This window comes from Leucopleurus acutus, assembly GCF_964270905.1.
Source record: "Leucopleurus acutus genome assembly, chromosome: 21".
Lineage (NCBI taxonomy): Eukaryota > Metazoa > Chordata > Mammalia > Artiodactyla > Delphinidae > Leucopleurus > Leucopleurus acutus.
In genome coordinates this window covers 34,083,786-34,104,066 of record NC_139163.1, presented here as the reverse complement: position 1 = coordinate 34,104,066, position 20,281 = coordinate 34,083,786, and the positions used below count along the sequence as shown (strand labels likewise).

General features: G+C 43.0%; 1 protein-coding gene across 2 annotated transcripts in view; it reads left to right on the top strand.

Annotated features, from left to right (window-relative positions):
• SH2D4A (SH2 domain containing 4A) overlaps window positions 1-20,281 on the top strand; it is a 75,230-nt gene that overhangs the window by 30,831 nt on the left and 24,118 nt on the right. For both annotated transcript variants that reach the window (XM_082863895.1, XM_082863894.1), the window contains exons 5-8: window positions 6,383-6,463; window positions 12,763-12,874; window positions 14,483-14,684; window positions 20,040-20,170. In XM_082863895.1, coding sequence (XP_082720021.1) covers window positions 6,383-6,463; window positions 12,763-12,874; window positions 14,483-14,684; window positions 20,040-20,170 — 526 coding nt within the window. The remainder of the gene's footprint in view (window positions 1-6,382; window positions 6,464-12,762; window positions 12,875-14,482; window positions 14,685-20,039; window positions 20,171-20,281) is intronic.

Here is a 20,281-nt window from a genome sequence, read left to right as displayed (position 1 = left end):
TACACATGTAAATACTATTTTCTATTATTATTTATTGCTAGGCTCCTACTTTATGTTACGTCAAGACTTCCCAAATCAACCATGTTTTTAAGACTCTTGGACTACTGTCCTAACAATCCTTTGTTGCTATCCTTATACCTTATATTTATATATATTACAGCTGTATAAATATAATAAATATATAAATATTTATATATTTATAATATCCTTAAACTTTACATTTAACGATTACTTTATTTCTCTTGCTGTCTTCCTTTTCTCCTTCATGGATCATATTCTCCCTGGTGAAATTGTAAGAGCGGCCTCTGAAACTCTTTCATATCTGAAACACTTTGCCCTAACAACCCTTATTAATTCTGATTATTGCATTTCCTGAGGATGTTACTGCCCAGTTCTGCTGTTTGCGCGTCGTTTGGAGGAGTCGTGGGTGAGCTGCGACGCCGGCGGACAGACCTTCATACAGCATGACAGTTCCATGCTCTGCTCTGCCCAGAATAAACTCAGGCACTAAAGACTAATGCATTATTTAAAGAGGTGCCATAAAGTTGCACATCATACTAGAGTCCACTGTATTTTCAAGCCGGACTCTCCAGTAGTCTTTGTGCACAGATTTTGCTAGGAACGATGTTAGAGAAATGGGGAGAAAATTCCCTAAGTTCTCCGTTGTCCTAGTTCATGTTTCAGTAAAATCTCTCCACAGGGACCATACGACATACCTTCAGCAGTAAAACTCAATGTCCCTTTTTCATCCTGTTAGTCTAGTTGGCCTTAGGAAAGTATCTCCACTTTCTCTATATTATTATTCTTTGTCACTTTATCAAAGCATGGTTTCATTATTCTGCCTCTCTCACTATTTTAGAAAGAAAAAAAAAAAACAATGCTAAACCCCAGTATGCTTAAAAGCTTACTATTATAGTCATCACTGGGAAATTCCCTTTTCACTTAAAATGGCTGAGAATAGAAATAGGAATCTGATTATTCCAGCGACCTGGTTAGCAAAGCGTGGGGACAGGCCATCGATTTTTGGAGAATTTGAATTAAGTCTCTCTTATTAGTATTAAAACTAGACTGAATATCTTTTTTTTTTTTTTTTTTTTTTTTTTTTTGTGGTACACGGGCCTCTTACTGTTGTGGCCACAGGCTCCGGACACGCAGGCTCAGCAGCCATGGCTTATGGGCCCAGCCGCTCTGCGGCATGTGGGATCTTCCCGGACCGGGGCACGAACCTGCATCCCCTGCATCGGCAGGCGGACTCTCAACCACTGCACCACCAGGGAAGCCCTAGACTGAATATCTTTTAATGATTGAGAACGTGTTCATGAATATATAGTGTGTTCATTCATTCACCAAATACTTATTGAGGCCCTAGTAAGTGCCCAGTCACTGTTCTCTTTGCTGGGGCTCCAGGTATCTTGAATTAATTAAGCTGACGTGATCTTTGCACTCACAGAGGTTACTATTCTGACCATCAGTTTGTTAAGGGATACCATGGATTTAAGAGGTGTAAGATCAGGATGAGCCAGTACTTAACCTAGCAGTGTGTTTTCAAATGAAAACTCTTGATTTTAGCCCCTTAATTCAGTGGTCCCCAACCTTTTTGGCACCAGGGACCGGTTTCATGGAAGACAATTTTCCACGGATGGGGGGTGAATGGGGGATGGTTCAGGCAGTAATGTGGGTGATGGGGAGGTTGGTTCAGGCGGTAATGCGAGCGATGGGGCCGATGGTTCAGGCGGTAATGCGGGTGATGGGGAACGATGGGGAGCGGCAGATGCAGCTTCGCTCACTAGCCCGCTGCTCACCTCCTGCTGTGCGGCCCGGTTCCTAACAGGCCAGGGACCCTCAGTGGTCTGCGGCCTGCGGTTTGGGGATGCCTGCCTTAATTCATCATTTTCTTCTTCACCATTAAAATATAAGCGCTAAAAATGTTCTGTTCACTGGAGCTTTCTTGTTTATTCCAAAGGCTCTTGACGTTTGTTTGATTGTGTAGTCCTACTTTTAAACAGAGTGAATATTAGGTTAGAAGCCAGAATGAACCATTTTTCAAACCAGTTTAAAAAGTGAATATAATTAGAATAATTCTCACATGACACACAGTCTCTGGAGGAAATACAATTTGTAACCATATAATATTGATGTTGCTGGCAGCGTCTTTTGTTTACCCATTGCTTATATAGATTTGAATGGCCATACTTCTAAGTTTAATGGTAATTTATATATACTTATAAAATCCTTTGGTCATTGTGGAGGGGCTCCACTCCCAGGTTTCCTTGGTCCACATTGATTGGAGAGGACCATTCTGACTTGGTGTCTGCAGAGAGTCCACTAGCTTGTGATGTCATTGCCTTCCAAGTTTTCTCTCTATTTTTTTGGAGCTTTTGCATAAATATTCCATGGCAGTTTTCATTTTTAAATAAAACAAATATGTAGAGGATACAATAGCTTTAACTCTGCCCATAGGGCTTCAGCAGCTGCAGAAGTCTCTGTGATGCAGCAGGTGGGAGGGGACTGCCATGGCTTCTGTGCACGAGAGCAGACAGATGTTCTCTCCGGGACAACCCACAGAAGGAGCAGGGCGAGGGTTTCAGACCCTGCTTTCCTACCTATGAACAGGTCGCCTTACATTTTTGGTAAAGGGATAATACCTGCTTTGATACCCTTATGGTGTTGATATGAAGGTCAAATGATGCATGGACTTGAAAGTTCTTTGTAAGAAAAAATTATGCAGGGAGGTGGGTAGTTTTCCAACCTTCCATGTGTTGCAAATTGGAATACCTAAAGAGTCTATTCTCTGGGACCCAGCGTCCTATGGAAGCTTCAGAGAGGGCCCGGCACCCTCTTCAGGACTTCTCTTCATCCTTGAGCTGGGGATGCTCAGAGTGCTATTCCTGAGGCTGTCTCCTTCTGGTATTGACATTGCGAATCATCACTTTTGAGCCATGGATCTGGCTGTTTTTTAGTAAAGGAGATCTGGCTCACACTGCTTTCAGTCTATTCCATTGTACATGGTGTGCTTTGTGGATTTGTAAGCATGTAAGTGTATCTGAATGAACTGCTCTACGCAAGTCTTTTTTTTTTTTTTTACATCTTTATTGGAGTATAATTGCTTCACAATGGTGTGTTAGTTTCTGCTTTATAACAAAGTGAATCAGTTATACATATACATATGTTCCCATATCTCTTCCCACTTGCGTCTCCCTCCCTCCCACCCTCTCTATCCCACCCCTCTAGGTGGTCACAAAGCACAGAGCTGATCTTCCTGTGCTATGCGGCTGCTTCCCACTAGCTATCTATTTTACGTTTGGTAGTGTATATATGTCCATGCCACTCTCTCGCTTTGTCACAGTAAGACAGGAATAAAGACACAGACCTACTAGAGAATGGACTTGAGGATATGCAGAGGGGGAAGGGTAAGCTCTACGCAAGTCTTGATTAACTTCTTCATATTATTTTAACATTTTGGAATAAGAGCAAATCTTCGCTCACCCTTAAAATGAGAATTTTTATAAATGTGGTTCTTAGTATGTGTGAATGGTTTTAAAGTTGACAGTATGTTTTGGACACATGGAAGGATTTGAATAGAAGTACTGATCTCTGGGGTGGTTGTTAAATTAATCAGCTGTTTATGCTAAATCTTATCTACTCAAGAACCAACTTGTGAGCTTTGATGTACTAAAAACAAAACCTAAACCTTCAGACAAGGAAAGGCTGTCAACTCTGAGCGGCACCAGTAGGCGGTGCTGACGGTCACAGAGGTCCCTTCAGTCCCTGGCACCAAGTCCTGAAAATTGTCTTGTTCCTGCATCTGTGCTTAGATTTGAGCTCTTTTAACAATATTGATGACCCTGTAATATCTGACAAGTGAAGCAGCAGTGAGCATGTTGGAAGTGCTAGTGAGAAAGGGCACATGATGATGGTGGAAAAAACCCAGATTGTAATTTCTTAAAAAGCAAGTGGTGAGAAAACACTTTTGTGTGTATACATGAGATCGACAGTTCCATTGAAGGAATACTGCTAAGGGACAAAGAATAACTTGTACAGTGTGTTGAAGGTTTTATGTCCAAGCAGAGGACAGTAATTGGCAAGTGACGGGGGAAAGTGCTTGACAAAATAGACCACACTTTGGGATATATGACTTAGAAGAGCAACGTCAGATATCTATTAGCCTGACGCTAATTCAGGAAACAACTAAGAGTTTGTTCAGGAGCTGATCGTGGTGGAGGTGCTGCTGATGAAACCTTGGTCCAAAGCTCTGCTAGTGGCAAAAGCCCAGGTCCCTCTGAAACATGAGTGGAGAAGCGGGGGCTGCAGCATTGTCTACAGCACTTGAGGAGGTATCCGTGGAGCACAGTCACCTGCCTCCTAATTTTCAGCATAGAAGAAACATGCTTTTTGCAAAGTAATGCCCCACAGATCTTACATCACTGAGGGAAGGGAGAGTGAGCCTGCTTTTAAAGTTCACAGTTCTTACAGTGGAAATGTATTCAGAGCCCACAAGCCTGAGCCCTTCAAAGCCATCTCAGACTTTTGAACAGACAGACATACAAAGCCTGTTGGAAGAGTTCTGATCTGTTCATCAGTAGAGGAACTGGTTATTGTCCTATTCTGCTTTAGATGCAGGGCAGCTACATATCCTTTTATAATATCAGAATAAGGAAAAAATGAGACAGAATATGGCAAGTAGCAATTGTGAAACCCATAGCATTCATTACTTTGCCAAGTAATAGGTATAAGAAATCTTTTGACCTGCAACTCATTTCCCTGTCATGACGATATTGCTATAGTGGAAGAAGCATGAACTCTGGCACAGGCTGGCTGTGTGATCCCAGAAAGCTGCACAACTCCTCTGAGATTCAGTTCCTTCACCTGAGAATGGGCGTAATGTTGCCCCTCCAACAGCGATGTTGTGGGCAGTAAAGCTGATACTTACTAAGGCCCTGATGCAGAGCCTGGGCAGGACAGGCTCCAGTGACCCTCAGCCATCAGGGAAATCAGCATCGACTGTACTCCCGTGATCAGTAAATGACCTCAGCAGAGAGCTGGAGTCCAGGGCCGCCAGCAATTGCTGTGGCCAGCTTTATCAGCTAAGATAGAGTAGAACAAACAGGCAATGGTCAAAACATCATGGAAGTTCATCTTTCTCCCTTGTAACGTCCAGGGTGGGTGTTCTGGTCTAGGAAGGCTCAGGTCTACACAGCCGTTCAGGGACTCAGGCTTTGGAGGCTCTGCTGTTTTTCTAGTAGCATGACTGCTGACACCATTCCAGCCCAAAGAAGGGGGAAATGGCCTGGAGACACATGTGAAGGAGGTTTTAAGGGCCCGGATAGAAGTGGCCAATACCAGTTATCACCTGTATTATTCTGGAGATAATTATTCACATGGGCACCTAACTGCAGGGGCAGGATTGAGGTAGCCATGCTGGTTCATTTCATGGCATAGAAGTGACCCTGAAGTACCCACTGTGCTCCACGCTGAATCTTGGTGCAGACCTTTGGCTGAAACCTTGCAGGCAATTTCTCATCTAAGCCAGGACCCAGGAAGGAGTCCTCAGGCACAAGGCTCGTGAGTCGTGGTACCGTGGGTTGAGGGTGTCTAATATCGGCCACACAGGTCACATGGCTGCCATGCTGGCCTTGGCCCAGACTGCACTCAGGCCAGGGACCGGGTGACTGGGGCCGGTGTAACTGACCTGGTCTTACGAGGCACCCCGTGTGCTGTGCCAGCTCAGTCACTGAGCCAGAGGGGTTGGCAGGTGGCCCACGAGGATGGTCCCAGGGAATCCAGGCAGCAGAACTAGGAATCCCATTGGCAGGAGCTGGCTCCTGGGAAATCCGTCTAGAGCAGCAGAAGCCAGAACTGGGAAGTGGGGGAAGTGGGGGGACAGGGGGATGTGAGCGGGCAGGGCTCCCAGGCACTGGGTGTTCCAGGTATGTCTCCAGCCCTAGAAGGGGAGAGAGGCGAATGCAGTTAAGTGGCCGAAACTAAGGTGTTTCTCTGGTCCGACCCAAAACACGGGTTGGGGTAGAGCAGGGATTAAGAGAGAAGGAAGGGAATTGAGATTAAGGAGTAGTGTTGATGTCTTAAAGTCACCCCAGGGACCTTGGGGCCAGCTGGGAGCAAGACATGAGCAAACCACCAGCTCCTGGCTGCTGGGCAGTGATTCATCTCCAACCCTACTGAGTGCAGAGGCTGGGGCTTCATATACCTGCCCCCTCAGTCAGGATGGGCTCTGGAGCTCACTTGCTGGTGGGAAAGGGATGGATCCAGTTGGTGGGGGGGCAGCATTTGGGAACATCGACATGAGGGAAGCATTAACAGATTATCTTCTGGAATTGCACTGCAGCTCTAAATGGCATAAAAATGTGTTTCATTTAATTTTTAGTTGCCCTCCAGTTCCTCAAGAAGTATTCACCAAATGTTGGCAGATTCTATCAGTCGTATGAAGGAATATGGATTTCACCAGGTAAAAGACTTACCTTCCGTCTCAGGGGCTAAGTGCAGAGCCAGTTCCACTAATGTTTCACAAATTGTTTTATTAGCCTCATGCAGAAATGAAATTAAGCAGCAGACTGTGAACTCTATCTTTGAAAAGCTTGTGAGCACAGCTGTTCATCTTTACCTGTTTATCTGGAGTTGGAGAGTCTTGAGTATCATGGAAAGGATGTACCAGGACGTATCTGCTCGTCAGGACATATCGGACTCCTCCCTGAAGATCTGACGTGAGATAGCATCCCGGACAGAGGCAAACGCTGGGGAGACTGATTTCAGAGAGAGATAAACGAAGCATGAAACTTGGCAGAAATCGTGAATTCACATTAGGTTCCCTAGGTGTTCACTCTTTCTCGAGTCTGTCCCTTTGCGCTGAGCAGCTGCTTGGGTCACTGTGCCCACGGTGCCCGCAGGGCCTCCAGGCGGTCAGGTCTCCGGGTCCATCCGGACAGGGACCTCTCTGCTCCCTCCGTCCTACTGCCGTGTTACCATACATGCGGCTCAGGATAACTGAGGCAGAGACTGGAAACCCTGTAGGGTTTGGCCCACAGATGGTCTGAAAAAGTGGAGTGAGAGATGAGGCTGTAAAATGAAGGTTCTGGGGGCCACAGGCTGGGATGGAGGCTGTCAGGAGGTGGCTGGGGCTGGTTACCTTGGGTGGTGACCCAGGCCCGGACTCCTCTGCAGAGCCACGTGTGAGCTGGAGAGCTCGCACGTTTGAGGCGTCAGTCATTGGGAGGTCTGGAGCTGTGGGCCTGGTGTGCAGACGCTGATGTAATACATGCCTCTTTATAAAACAGCAGCAATAGTCCCTAAAGGAACTCCCCAGTGACCCTGCCCTGATTACTTATGTCATTTTAAATGAGGGCAGGTGAGGAAGAAAGGACAGAAGATCTGTGTGTTCGTTCAGACGACCTATGTTGAGTTCCTCCTGCGTGCCAGGCTCTGCTATGGGCACTAGAGACACAGTGAGCGAAACAGATAAAGTCCCTGCCCTTGGAAAGCTTCTACTCCTGATGGGGAGACAGATGATACATCTGTGTGTGAACTCAGGTCCTAAGAGCTCTGCAGGAAAATCACGCAGGATGAGGGAGCTGAGGAATGCAGGGAGGGTGGGAATTGGATTTTATAGAGGTGGCCAGAGAAGTTGACATTGGAGCAGACACCTGAAGAATGAGGGCGGGGTGATGGGGATGGCTGGGGAAGTGTGTTCCAGGCAGAGGGAATAGCACGTAGGAGGGCACAGAGGCAAGAGCTCTTGGACATGGTGGAGGAACGCACAGAAGTCAGTAATGAGACGGAGTGAGGGGCTGATGAGGGAGCTGGTGGGAGTATTTGCATCAGCAGCCCGGGACGAGCGGCTTTGTGTCAGGGACCTTTGACAGCTCCGTCTTCCCATCTCTGGCTCCACACCCCGGCCCCTGGGCGTCTGGACCAGTGTCCAGGCTCAGCCCTGCTGCCCCTCCACTCCCTGGCCTTCATCCTGGACCTGTGTGCTTCAGCAGAACACTTCTAAAGAAGAAATGATGGTTTTCTAAACAGAGAAAGTAAAGATCAACTTGTAAAGACTTTTCTAAAAGTAAATTTTCTGGAGGAATCCTTAGAGAAACTCGGGACAAGTTCTTGAGTGTTCTAGCTGCTTTGAATCAAAACAGCGGCCAGGGTCAGCTCTCATCTGCTATTACTCTGTGAAACATTAATTTTGTCTCCTTTCTCACTGTGCCCATACATAATGACACTGTGGATGAAAAAGGAGTGAGACTTACTAAACACATCTCTCTCAGACACTGGAGTATCAACTTAGCAGCCAAGTACCGCCCGAATTATTATTTACTTAATATATTTCTTTAAGTAGACTCACTTTGTAAACTTCTTGCTTTTCCTAAGCAACAGTATCCTTAGTATAACAGTATGCTATGATAGCATAGTTTAATATTGTAGCTATATTTTTCTAATTATTTAAAATCATTTAAAAATATGTGTGTGGAAGACAAACAAAGCTCCCTTTGAATTTTTTTCTGTTTGAGCTTAGAAATTTCTACCAGCACTTTTGATATTTTCAGGCTTGCCAACAGCTTCAATAAGGCAATGGCAAATTTTAAGTCATTTCAAACACCAAAAGCTGCTCTTTGGTTTTTATAATATTAACTAAAGAAGGGGGGCTTAGCTCTAGGCAGGAAAAGAATGTAAGAAAAAAAGTGAAAACAGTGAAACCACAGAAGTTTCGTTGCATCTGAGGTGAAGTGCATAATATGAATTACCACCATCTTCTGTGCTAACTGTGCTTTAATGGTGATTGAAACCAGTTTCACAGTATCGAGGTTCATATTTTACTTGTGGTGAAATAATTTAACCACAAGAAAGTCTTTATCTTTCTATAGGAAAACACAAGAGAAAAAAACCATTTCTGTGGTGCAGAGCAAAGCACGGCCCGTCTTTCCCGCCCCTCAGCCTGTTTCATGACTCAGCTGACGAGGCTTTTTGCCACACCAAGTTGTAAATTCATTTTTCTCATGAACACTCAGAAGGTTGTCCTCAAAGAAACAAAGGAATTTTTAAGTGCTTTGGTGTGTTAGTTTTCTCTTTGGTTAAAAACGAATTCCCTTGGGTGTACTTAGGCTATAGAACTGTACATGTCAAATGCTTAAGATGGTAAACTTAGTGTTATGTATATTTTACCACAATTTTTTAAAAATTTAAAATGGTAATTTTATGTTGTATGTATTTTACCACAGTAAATAATATTGTAAGACCACTATACTTCAATAAGATATTTCCTTTTTAAGGAAGACTCATGTTTCTTATTCTATATTTTTCCTTCTCAAAAAGGATGCTTTTAAAAGATATTTTTGTATATTTTATTTTTTCTTTTCTTTATTGAAGTACAGTTGATTTACAATATTGTGTTAGTTTCAGGTGTACAACAAAATGATTAAGTTTTTTTTTCAGATTACATTCCATTATACATTATTATAAGATACTGAGTATAATTCTCTGTGCTATACTGTAAATCCTTGTTGTTTGTCTGTTGTATATATAGCAGTTTATATCTGTTAATCCTATACTCCTAATTTGTTCCTCCCTCCCTCTTTCCCTCTCCCGTTTGGTAACCATAAATATGTTTTCTGTGTCTGTGAGCCTGTTTCTATTTCTAATCTATTTTGTATATAGATTTATTTGTATTACTTTTTAGATTCCACATATATGTGATATATAATATTTGTCTATCTCTGTCGGACTTACTTCACTAACTATGATAATCTCTAGGTCTATCCATGTTGCTGCAAATGGTAATATTTCATTCTTTTTTATGGCTGAGTAATATTCCACTGTGTATAAATATCACATCTTCTTAAGCCAATCATCTGTTGGTGGGCACTTGTGTTGTTTCCATGTCTTGGCTATTTTAAATCATGCTGCTATGACCATTGGGTGCATGTATCTTTTTGAATTAGAGTTTTCTCCAGATATATGCCCAGGAGTGGGATTGCTGGATCATATGGTAGCTCTATTTTTAGTTTTTTAAGGAACCTTCTACTGTTCTCTATAGTAGATGTACCAATTAACATTCCCACCAACAGTGTAAGAGGGTTCCCTTTTTCTCCACACCCTCTTTTGCATTTATTATTTGTGGACTTTTTGATGATGGCCATTCTGACTAGTGTGAGGTGATAGCTCATTGTGGTTGATTTGCATTTCTCTAATCATTGGCGAAGTTGAGCATCTTTTCATGTGCCTGTTGACCATATGTATGCCTTCTTTAGAAAAATCTGTTTAGGTTTTCTGCTCCTTTTTTGATTGGGTTGTTTACCTTTTTGATATTGAGTTCTATGAACTGTCTGTATATTTTGAATATTAACCCTTTGTTGTTTGCATCGTTTGCAAATATTTTCTCCCATTCCGTAGGTTGTTTTTTCATTTTGTTGATGGTTTCCTTTACTGTGCAAAAGCTTATACGTTTGGTTAGGTCCCATTTGTTTATTTTTTGCTTTTATTTCTTTTGCCTTGGGAGACTGATCTAAGAAAACATTGGTACGGTTTATGTCAGAGAATGTTTTGCCTATGTTCTCTTCTAGGAGTTTTATTGTGTCGTATCTTATATGTAGTTCTTTAAGCAATTCTGAGTTTATTTTTGTGTATGGTTTGAGGGAATATTCTAATTTCATTGATTTACATGTAGCTGTCCAGCTTTCCCCAACACCACTTGTTGAAGAAGGTGTCTTTTCTCCATTGTACAGTCTTGCCTCCTTTGTCATAGATCAATTGACCATAGGTGCGAGGGTTTATTTCTGGGCTCTCTATTCTGTTCCATTGATCTATGTGTCTGCTTTTGTGCCATTACCATGCAGTTTTGATTACTTTAGCTTTGTAGTATAGTCTGAAGTCTGGGAAGATTTTTCCTCCAGCTTTTTTCTTTTTCCTCAGGATTGCTTTGGCAATTCTGGGTCTTTTCTGGTTCCATATCAGTTTTACGATTATTTGTTCTAGTTCTGTGAAAAATGTCCTGAGTGTTTTGATAGGGATCACATTAAATCTGTAGATTGCTTTGGGTAGTATGGCCATTTTAACAATATTTATTCTTCCAATCCAAGAACATAGGATATTTTTCCATTCCTTTGAATCATTTTCAGTTTCCTTTATAAATGTTTATAGTTCTCGATGTATAGGTCTTTTACCTCCTTGGTTAAGTTTATTCCTAGGTTTTTGTTTTTGTTTTGACATGATTTTAAAATCATGTTTAAATTTCATTGTTAGTGTAAAGAAGTGCAACAGGTTTCTGTGTATTAATCTTGTATCCTGCTATCTTGCTGAATTCATTTATTAGTTCTAGTAGTTTTTGTGTTATGACTTTAGGGTTCTCTATATAGAGTATCATGTTATCTGCAAATAGTGGCAGTTTTACTCTTCCCTTCCAGCTTGGGTACATTTTATTTATTTTTCTTGTCTGGTGGCTGTGGCTAGGACTTCCAATACTATGTTGAATAGAAGTGGTAAGAGTGGGCATCCTTGTCTCGTTCCTTTGGGAAGTCTTTCAGCTTTTCACCATTGACTATGATGTTGACTGTGGGTTTGTTGTAACTAGCCTTCATTAAGTTGAGATATGTTCCCTTTATACCCATATTGATGAGAGTTTCTGTCGTGAATGGATGTTGAATTTTGTCATGTGCTTTTTCGGCATCTATTGAGATAATCATGGATTTTTTGTCTTTTCTTTTGTTGATGTGGTGTATCACATTGATTGATTTGCATATGTTGGGCCATCCTTGTGACCCTGGAATGAATCAAACTTGATCATGGTATAGGATCCTTTTTATGTGTTGTTGGATTCAGTGTGCAAATATTTTGTTGAGGAGTTTTGCAGCTATATTCATCAAAGATATTGGCCTGTAAATTTCTTTTTTTGTAGTGTCTTTGGTTTTGGCAGCAGGGTGATGGTGGCTTCATAGAATGAATTTGGGAGTGTTCCCTCTTCCTCAGTCTTTTCGAAGAGTTTGAGAAGGATCAGTGTAAGTTCTTCTTTGTATGTTTGGTAGAATTCCCCAGTGAAGCCATTTGGTCCTGGACTTTTGTTTGCAGTGAGTTCTTTTTTTAGCTACAGATTCTCTTTCACTTCTAGTGATCGGTCTGTTCAAATTAGCTGTTTGTTCCTGACTCAGCTTTGGTGGGCTGCATGTTTCTAGAAATGTGTCCATTTCTTCTAGGTTGTCCAACTTGTTGGCATATAATTGTTCATAGTATTCTCTTATGATTTTTTTATATTTCTGTGGTATCAGTTGTTATTTCTCCTCTTTCATTTCTTATTTTGTTTATCCGGGTACTCTCTCTTTTCTTCTTGGTGAACCTGGCTAGAGGTTTGTTAATTTTGTTTATCTTTTCAAAAAAACCAGCTCTTGGTTTTGTTGATCTTTTCTATTTTTCTTCTGAGCTCTATTTTATTTATCTGCTCTCTGATCTTTATTATTTCCTTCTTTCTGTTGACTTTGGATTTTGTTTGTCCTTCTTTTTCTATTCTTTTAAGTGGTAGGTTAGGTTATTTATTTGAGATTTTTCTTGTTTCTTGAGGAAGGCCTGTAGTGCTATGAACTTCCTTCTTAGAACTGCTTTTGCTGCTTTCCATAGATTTTGTAAGGTTGTGTTTTCATTTTCGAGCTTTCTATTCTCTTCCATTCATCTATATGCCCATTTTTGTGCCCATACCATGCCTAGTGCCTGCCTCACTGCCGGAAACTGCCAGAGTCCCTCACCAGTATTTGTTTTTGGTTTTTTAAACAGAAGAAAGAATCTGTGAAGAAAACACAAGATGAAGAAGTAAAACAAATAGATGAAGAGAGAACCAAGCAGATTTATAAGAGCTGGAAAGAAGATTCGGAATGGCAGGCCTCTTGTGAGTACCCAGAGGCCTCCATAACAGTGACACTAAGCTAGTTTGTTCACAGAATAAGATGATCCATCTAGGAAGCAGTTAGAGTGGTTGTTGAGAGATTTTTTTTTTTTTTTTTCGCGGTACAGGGGCCTCTCACTGTTGTGGCCTCTCCCGTTGCGGAGCACAGGCTCCGGACGTGCAGCCTCAGCGGCCATGGCTCATGGGTCCAGCCACTCCGCGGCATGTGGGATCTTCCCGGACTGGGGCACGAACCCGTGTCCCCTGCATCGGCAGGTGGACTCTCAACCACTGCGCCACCACGGAAGCCTGAGAGATGTTTTAACACTAAACTATTACTCAAAGGCTACAGAGCCATCTAAACATTGAATAGCAGAAAGGTTCTCATCTAAACATTGAATGGCAGAAAGGTTCTCAATTCATCTTTGTACCATCAAAATTATGATGTATGTATATGATGAAATGGTATTTAGCTATGAAAAAATGTTTTGGAAGAGTGTTTAAAGTCCTTGGAATGTGTTTATATCTTTTTATTTTTTTATTTTATTTATTTATTTATTTATTTATTTTTTTTGCGGTACGCGGGCCTCTCACTGCTGCGGCCTCTCCCGCTGCGGAGCACAGGCTCCAGATGCGCAGGCCCAGCGGCCATGGCTCACAGGCCCAGCTGCTCCACGGCATATGGGATCCTCCCGGACCGGGGCACGAACCCGTGTCCCCTGCATTGGCAAGCGGACTCCCAACCACTGCGCCACCAGGGAAGCCCTGTGTTTATATCTTTTTAGCTTGGAGAAGAAAAATCATTATAAAATAGTATGAAAAATATCCGTACTTAAAAATGTCTAAGTATATGAGGGAAAAGAAGTGGCAGGTTAACATATTAACATTAGTTTTCTTGGAGAGGCAGGATTCAAGGTTATTTATTGGAATTCTTCTCGTTTTTCTGTATTTTTCTCAGTTTTCAACAGTGAACACATCTTAACTTTGTAATCAGAAGAACACAGGTGTGACAGGCTGGATGTGTCAGCGTCCCTTCCACACCTATGGCTCAACCCTGCCCCATTCTGAGTTAGCACTTCCTAGAGATCGTCCTCCTAGGGAGAGGCCAGTGCAGATGAAGGCAGAGCAGAGCATGTGTGAGGATGCTGGGAGGATTTGGGTTTGAAACAGGATTAGAGCTTCCATCTGACTTGGACAAATATACCCTAACTGCCCGGTCATCCCTTGAAGCAACAGGAGGAGAACAGGGGCAGCTGTGTTTGCAGAATGTTGGGAATTCCATCACAATCACACCATTAAAATGACAATTTTTGTGAAGTGAAAATGTTTACCAGATCCAATCACTTATATGCAGTGAAATCTTAGTGTAATGGAAGACTTAAGGCATTTCTGTGAAATCAAACATAACAGATTCTGATCAATAATGTCTGAAGTACAGATACACTCAGTAAAGCTTATTCTTACATCCTGCGTTAGGGTCTTTAACGCTAGGCATTGCTGGTGCCTGTTCATTGTTACCAGAGTCCGTTCTGTTCACCGTCTGAGGTGCTGATTCTTCTAAACATCTCCGTGGCTCATGAGGGCCTTTCTCAAACCCCACTGTTTTTCTAGTGCGAAAATCCAAGGCAGCTGATGAGAGGAGGCGCTCCCTGGCAAAACAGGCGCGGGAGGACTACAAGAGGCTGTCCCAGAGGGGGAGAGGCGGCGAGGGGCCACAGAGCCCCCTCGGCGGCCCCCAGAAGCCTCGGAGGCCCCCCCTTCCACCCAAGCCTCAGTTCCTGAGCCCTTCGGGACACCCCTGCAGACCTCTCAGGTAAGAAGCCATGCAGGTGGCTTTAAGCATAAGCGGTGAAATGGCTGATTAAAATAGATGAATTGCGTGGCCGCTGCGGGGAGAGAGCCTACTGGTGCCATTCAATCCGGCTCCACCTCTGAGTCTGTGATTCTGAGACACCTGGGCAGCCCTTCATCTCCCCTCATCTGTAAAATCCCCGCTGTGGTTACCATTAACACAGCCAGGAATTTCGTGAAGATGCTCAGCGAGGTCCTGTGCCACCAGCCCAGCTCACCCCCACCTGGTGACAGCCAGTGAGCGGAGGGGGGACAACTGGGGGGTCATCACAGTAGGAACCCAGGCTTGCCGGGCTTCACATCATGAGCAGAGCTACACTTCCTCTGCTCAGGCTTAAAGATTTGATGATAATTCTCATTCTGGGATATACAGCCAAGCTCATAGATTGAGAATTTGGAAATGTTTCTTTTCTTTTTTTTTTTTAATATCTTTATTGGAGTACAATTGCTTTACAATGTTGTGTTAGTTTCTGCTGTACAACAAAGTGAATCAGCTATATGTATAAATACATTCCTATATCCCCTCCCTCTTGAGCCTCCCTCCCACCCTCCCTACCCCACCCCTCTAGGTCATCACAAAGCATTGAGCTGATCTCCCTGTGCTATGCAGCAGCTGGAAATGTTTCTTTCTTAAATGAAGACTTTATTTGGCCATGGTGGTCCCTTTGCCTCCTAGGCTGTGGGGGGAATTAGGCAGAACAATTTGTTTTGGAAAATCCCTGAATAAAACTACAGTGCAAACCCACAGCCAACATCATTCTCAGTGGTGAAAAACTGAAACCATTTCCACTAAGATCAGGAACAAGACAAAGTTGCCAACTCTCACCACTATTATTCAACATAGTTTTGGAAGCTTTAGCCACAGCAATCAGAGAAGAAAAAGAAATAAAAGGAACCCAAATCAGAAAAGAAGAAGTAAAACTGTCACTGTTTGCAGATGACGTGATATTATACATAGAGAATCCTAAAGATGCTACCAGAAGACTACTAGAGCTAATCAATGAATTTGGTAAAGTAGCAGGATACAAAATTAATGCACAGAACTCTCTTTCATTCCTATGCACTAATGATGAAACATCTGAAAGAGAAATTAAGGAAACGCTCCCATTTACCGTTGCAACAAAAAGCATAAAATACCTAGGAATAAACCTACCTAAGGAGACAAAAGACCTGAATGCAGAAAACTATAAGACACTGATGAAGGAAATTAAAGATGATACAAACAGATGGAGAGATATACCATGTTCTTGATTTGGAAGAATCAACATTGTGAAAATGACTATACTACTCAAAGAAATCTACAGATTCAAGGCAATCTCTATCAAACTATCAATGGCATTTTTCACAGAACTAGAACAAAAAATTGCACAATTTGTGTAGAAACACAAAAGACCTCAAATAGCTAAAGCAATCTTGAGAAAGGAAAATGGAGCTGGAGGAATCAGGCTTCCTGACTTCAGACTATACTACAAAGCTACATTAATCAAGACAGTATGGTACTGGCACAAAAACAGAAATATAGATCAATGGAACAGGTTAGAAAGCCCAGAGATAAACCCACGCACATATGGTCACCTTATCTTTGATAAAGGAAGCAAGAATATACAATGGAGAAAAGATAGCCTTTTCAATAAGTGGTGCTGGGAAAACTGGACAGCTACAGTTGAAATTAGAATGAAATTAGAACACTCCCTAACACCATACATAGAAATAAACTCTAAATGGATTAAAGACCTAAATGTAAGGCCAGACACTATAAAACTCTCAGAGGAAAACATAGGCAGAACATGCTATGATATAAATCACAGCAAGATCCTTTTTGACCCACCTCCTAGAGTAATGGAAATAAAAACAAAAATAAACAAATGGGACCTAATGAAACTTAAAAGCTTTTGCACAGCAAAGGAAACCATAAACAAGACGAAAAGACAGCCCTCAGAATGGGAGAAAATATTTGCAAACGAAGCAACTGACAGAGGATTAATCTCCAAAATATACAAGAGGCTCATGCAGCTCAATATCAAACAACCCAATCCAAAAATGGGCAGAAGACCTAAATAGACATTTCTCCAAAGAAGATATATGGATTGCCAACAAACACATGAAAGGATGCTCAATATCACTAATCATTAGAGAAATGCAAATCAAAACTGCAAAGAGGTATCACCTTACACCGGTCAGAATGGCCATCATCAAAAAATCTGCAAATGGGCTTCCCTGGTGGTGCAGTGGTTGAGAGTCCGCCTGCCGATGCAGGGGACACGATGCAGGGTTCGTGCCCCGGTCCGGGAAGATCCCACATGCCGCGGCGCGGCTGGGCCCGTGAGCCATGGCCGCTGAGCCTGCGCGTCCGGAGCCTGTGCTCCGCAACGGGAGGGGCCACAACAGTGAGAGGCCTGCGTACCGCAAAAAAAAAAAAAAAAAAAAATCTACAAATAGTAAATGCTAGAGAGGGTGTGGAGAAAAGGGAACCCTCTTGCACTGTTGGTGGGAATGTAAATTGATACAGCCACTATGGAAAACCATATGGAGGTTTTTTAAAAAAACAAATAGTAAAACTACCATATGACCCAGCAATCCCACTACTGGACATATACCCTGAGAAAGCCATCATTCAAAAAGAGACATGTACCACAATGTTCATTGCAGCACTATTTACAATAGCCAGGACATGGAAGCAACCTAAATGTCCATCGACAGATGAATGGCTAAAGAAGATGTGGCACATATATACAATGGAATATTACTCAGCCATAGAAAGAAACAAATTTGAGTTATTTGTAGTGAGGTGGATGGACCTAGAATCTGTCATACAGAGTGAAGTTAGTAAGAAAGAGAAAAACAAATACTGTATGCTAACACACATATATAGAATCTAAAAAAAAAAAAACGGTTCTGAAGAACCTATGGACAGGACAGGAATAAAGATGCAGATGTAGAGAGTGGACTTAAGGACACGGGGAGGGGGAAGGGTAAGCTGGGACGAAGTGCGAGAGTGGCATGGACATATATACACTACCAAATGTAAAATAGATAGCTAGTGGGAAGCAGCAGCATAGCACAGGGAGATCAGCTCGGTGCTTTGTGACCACCTAGAGGGGTGGGATAGGGAGGGTGGGAGGGAGACTCAGGAGGGAGGGGATATGGGGATACATGTATACATATGGCTGATTTACTTTGTTATACAGCGGAAACTAAAACAACATTGTAAAGCAATTATACTCCAATAAAGATGTTAAAAGAAAAAAGAAAAATGCAGTGATATCACAGCAGAAACCCCCATCCCTTATCTTCACTAAATGTAAAATTATTTTCTCCTGGTTATTGCTATTACATGATTTTTTCATATTCTGGTCTGGAGGAAGATGATATTTAAAATGACCAAGAGAAACCAAATATTGATTTAATGAAACACAACTGTCTAAATCCTTTTCCTCTGAAATAAAAACTAAAAATCCTTCTCTGTTAGGAGTACGGAAAAATAAAAAACAAAGATCTCCTTTCGTGTGGGGTCAGTAGTTATCTTCAGGGCTTTTTCCTAATGGGGATTCTGTCCTCAGAGGAAGCAGGAGGCGGACCATTTCCTCTTCTATGATTATTTATACTTACTCAGTTGAAAGGTTCCATCTGGGAACTTGGGGACCAGCACTAACTGACCATGTTCTACAGAGTGACAGTTTGGGGAACGATTTTTTCCTTATGACAACAAGAGAGGCCCCTCAACGTTGTGCCTGGGGCACGGAGTGTGAACTCCTGCTCAGGTGCCTCCCACACCCGAGCCTGTCACTGTGTCGGGCCTCAGGTCCTCGCAGGCTATGTGCCTCTCCAGGCTCCCCCAAGGGTGGAATACAGCTTGTCATACACCCGCACCCACAGTATTTTTAGAGCACAGCTTATGTGACTGACAGCAATGAAGGTGCCTTTTTTTTTTTTTTTGCGGTACGCGGGCCTCTCACTGTTGTGGCCTCTCCCGTTGCGGAGCACGGACTCTGGACGCGCAGGCTCAGCGGCCATGGCTCATGGGCCCAGCCGCTCCACGGCATGTGGGCTCTTCCTGGACCAGGGCACGAACCCGTATCCCCTGCATCGGCAGGTGGACTCTCAACCACTGCGCCACCAGGGAAGCCCTGAAGGTGCCTTTTAATGAGGGTTTTAAGACGATGTTTTAAGCTCCAGTAGCTCATTTTTTCCAACTTAAGCCACTTGCGTGAAGTGCTTTTTGTGAGGTGGCCAGACCGGATGGTTTCAGGGCTGGGACTTCAAACAGTGATGACCAAGGTCAGCTAGGAGCCAGCCCAGGGAAAAACAGACACAGGCTGTCCTTGGAGTTTCTGCTTTACCTCCAAAGATTTCCCGAAGAACAGAACCTAATCTGAAGGCCGGGAGGAGAACTTAACATGTAATCTCATGTGTGTGCAGTGTCTGCTCCCTTGGAAAGTCAAGTATTATAAGCTGTTTTCTCCAAAATGCTATGTATGTATGTGCATGCATATACATCACGTGTATATATCTGACATGTAAGTCACATGTAACTCCTGGTAGCATGTGTTACCATAAAAAGCATAAAGAACGTAATTTACATGGCAGGATATTCCGGTAGCTCATCCAAACTTGTTGTTTTTACATTGAATTCTGCTCAGAATTTGTGGGCCTGGAACTTGGGAATACATTTGTTACACTGCAGTATTAGTTTTTATAGTGGAAATTGACTTAAGTTCTGCCACTGAATTTATTTCAGATCCATTCTGCTGCCTGTATCTTTCTCTTAACCTATCTTCAAACACTCCTCTTGCTTTTACTTTTTACTTCTGAGACTGCCTTTTAGCAGAACTCTTCAAAGTATGGGAGAGAAGGAAGCAAGCCAGAGAGGTTAGTGGCAACAGAAAGATGAGGAAAGTGAATGATGAAAGTGTTAGGGAGAAAGTTTATTCTATTGCATCTGGTTTCCTCCTTTTGCAAGTACATGCTCTCCAGGAAAATATGGCTGGGGGTGTATTTCACTTTTTAATGCTCATTTTGTCAAATTTTAATTAATGGAGCTTCTCATTCATATTAAAAATGAATTAAAATCTGTGTGTCGGTACAGCAGCAACTCATGGCTAGCCTGCAGGACTGGAAGGGCAGGTGACAGATCTGCTCCCTTCTATTCCCTGCCCTGAAGGAACCGTGTGACAGCCGTGCGCAGGGTCACACCCCGTGAGCTCAGCTGCGAGGCCAGATCTTCAGACATGTTATACTCCCTGCGTGTGTGTGTGATTTTTGAAAGCATTATTTTCCAATAAGTTGAATCTAACTTGAAACCCTTCATGAATGTCAGAAACCAGGCAGCGGCAAGGCCGGCGTCCCACTCGACCCATGCGGACATCGTGCGCTGGTTCCGGGAGGAGCAGCTCCCGCTGCGGGCTGGCTACCTGGGCACCTCGGACAGCATCGCCCCATGGTTCCACGGTGAGTGCACGGCCCCGCCCCTGGTAGTGGGTGAGCCGGCTCGGCCTCCAGGCACGCAGGGTCAGGGCTGCCTTTCACCTGAGCTGCCCCTGAAGAGGCTCTGACCTTGTT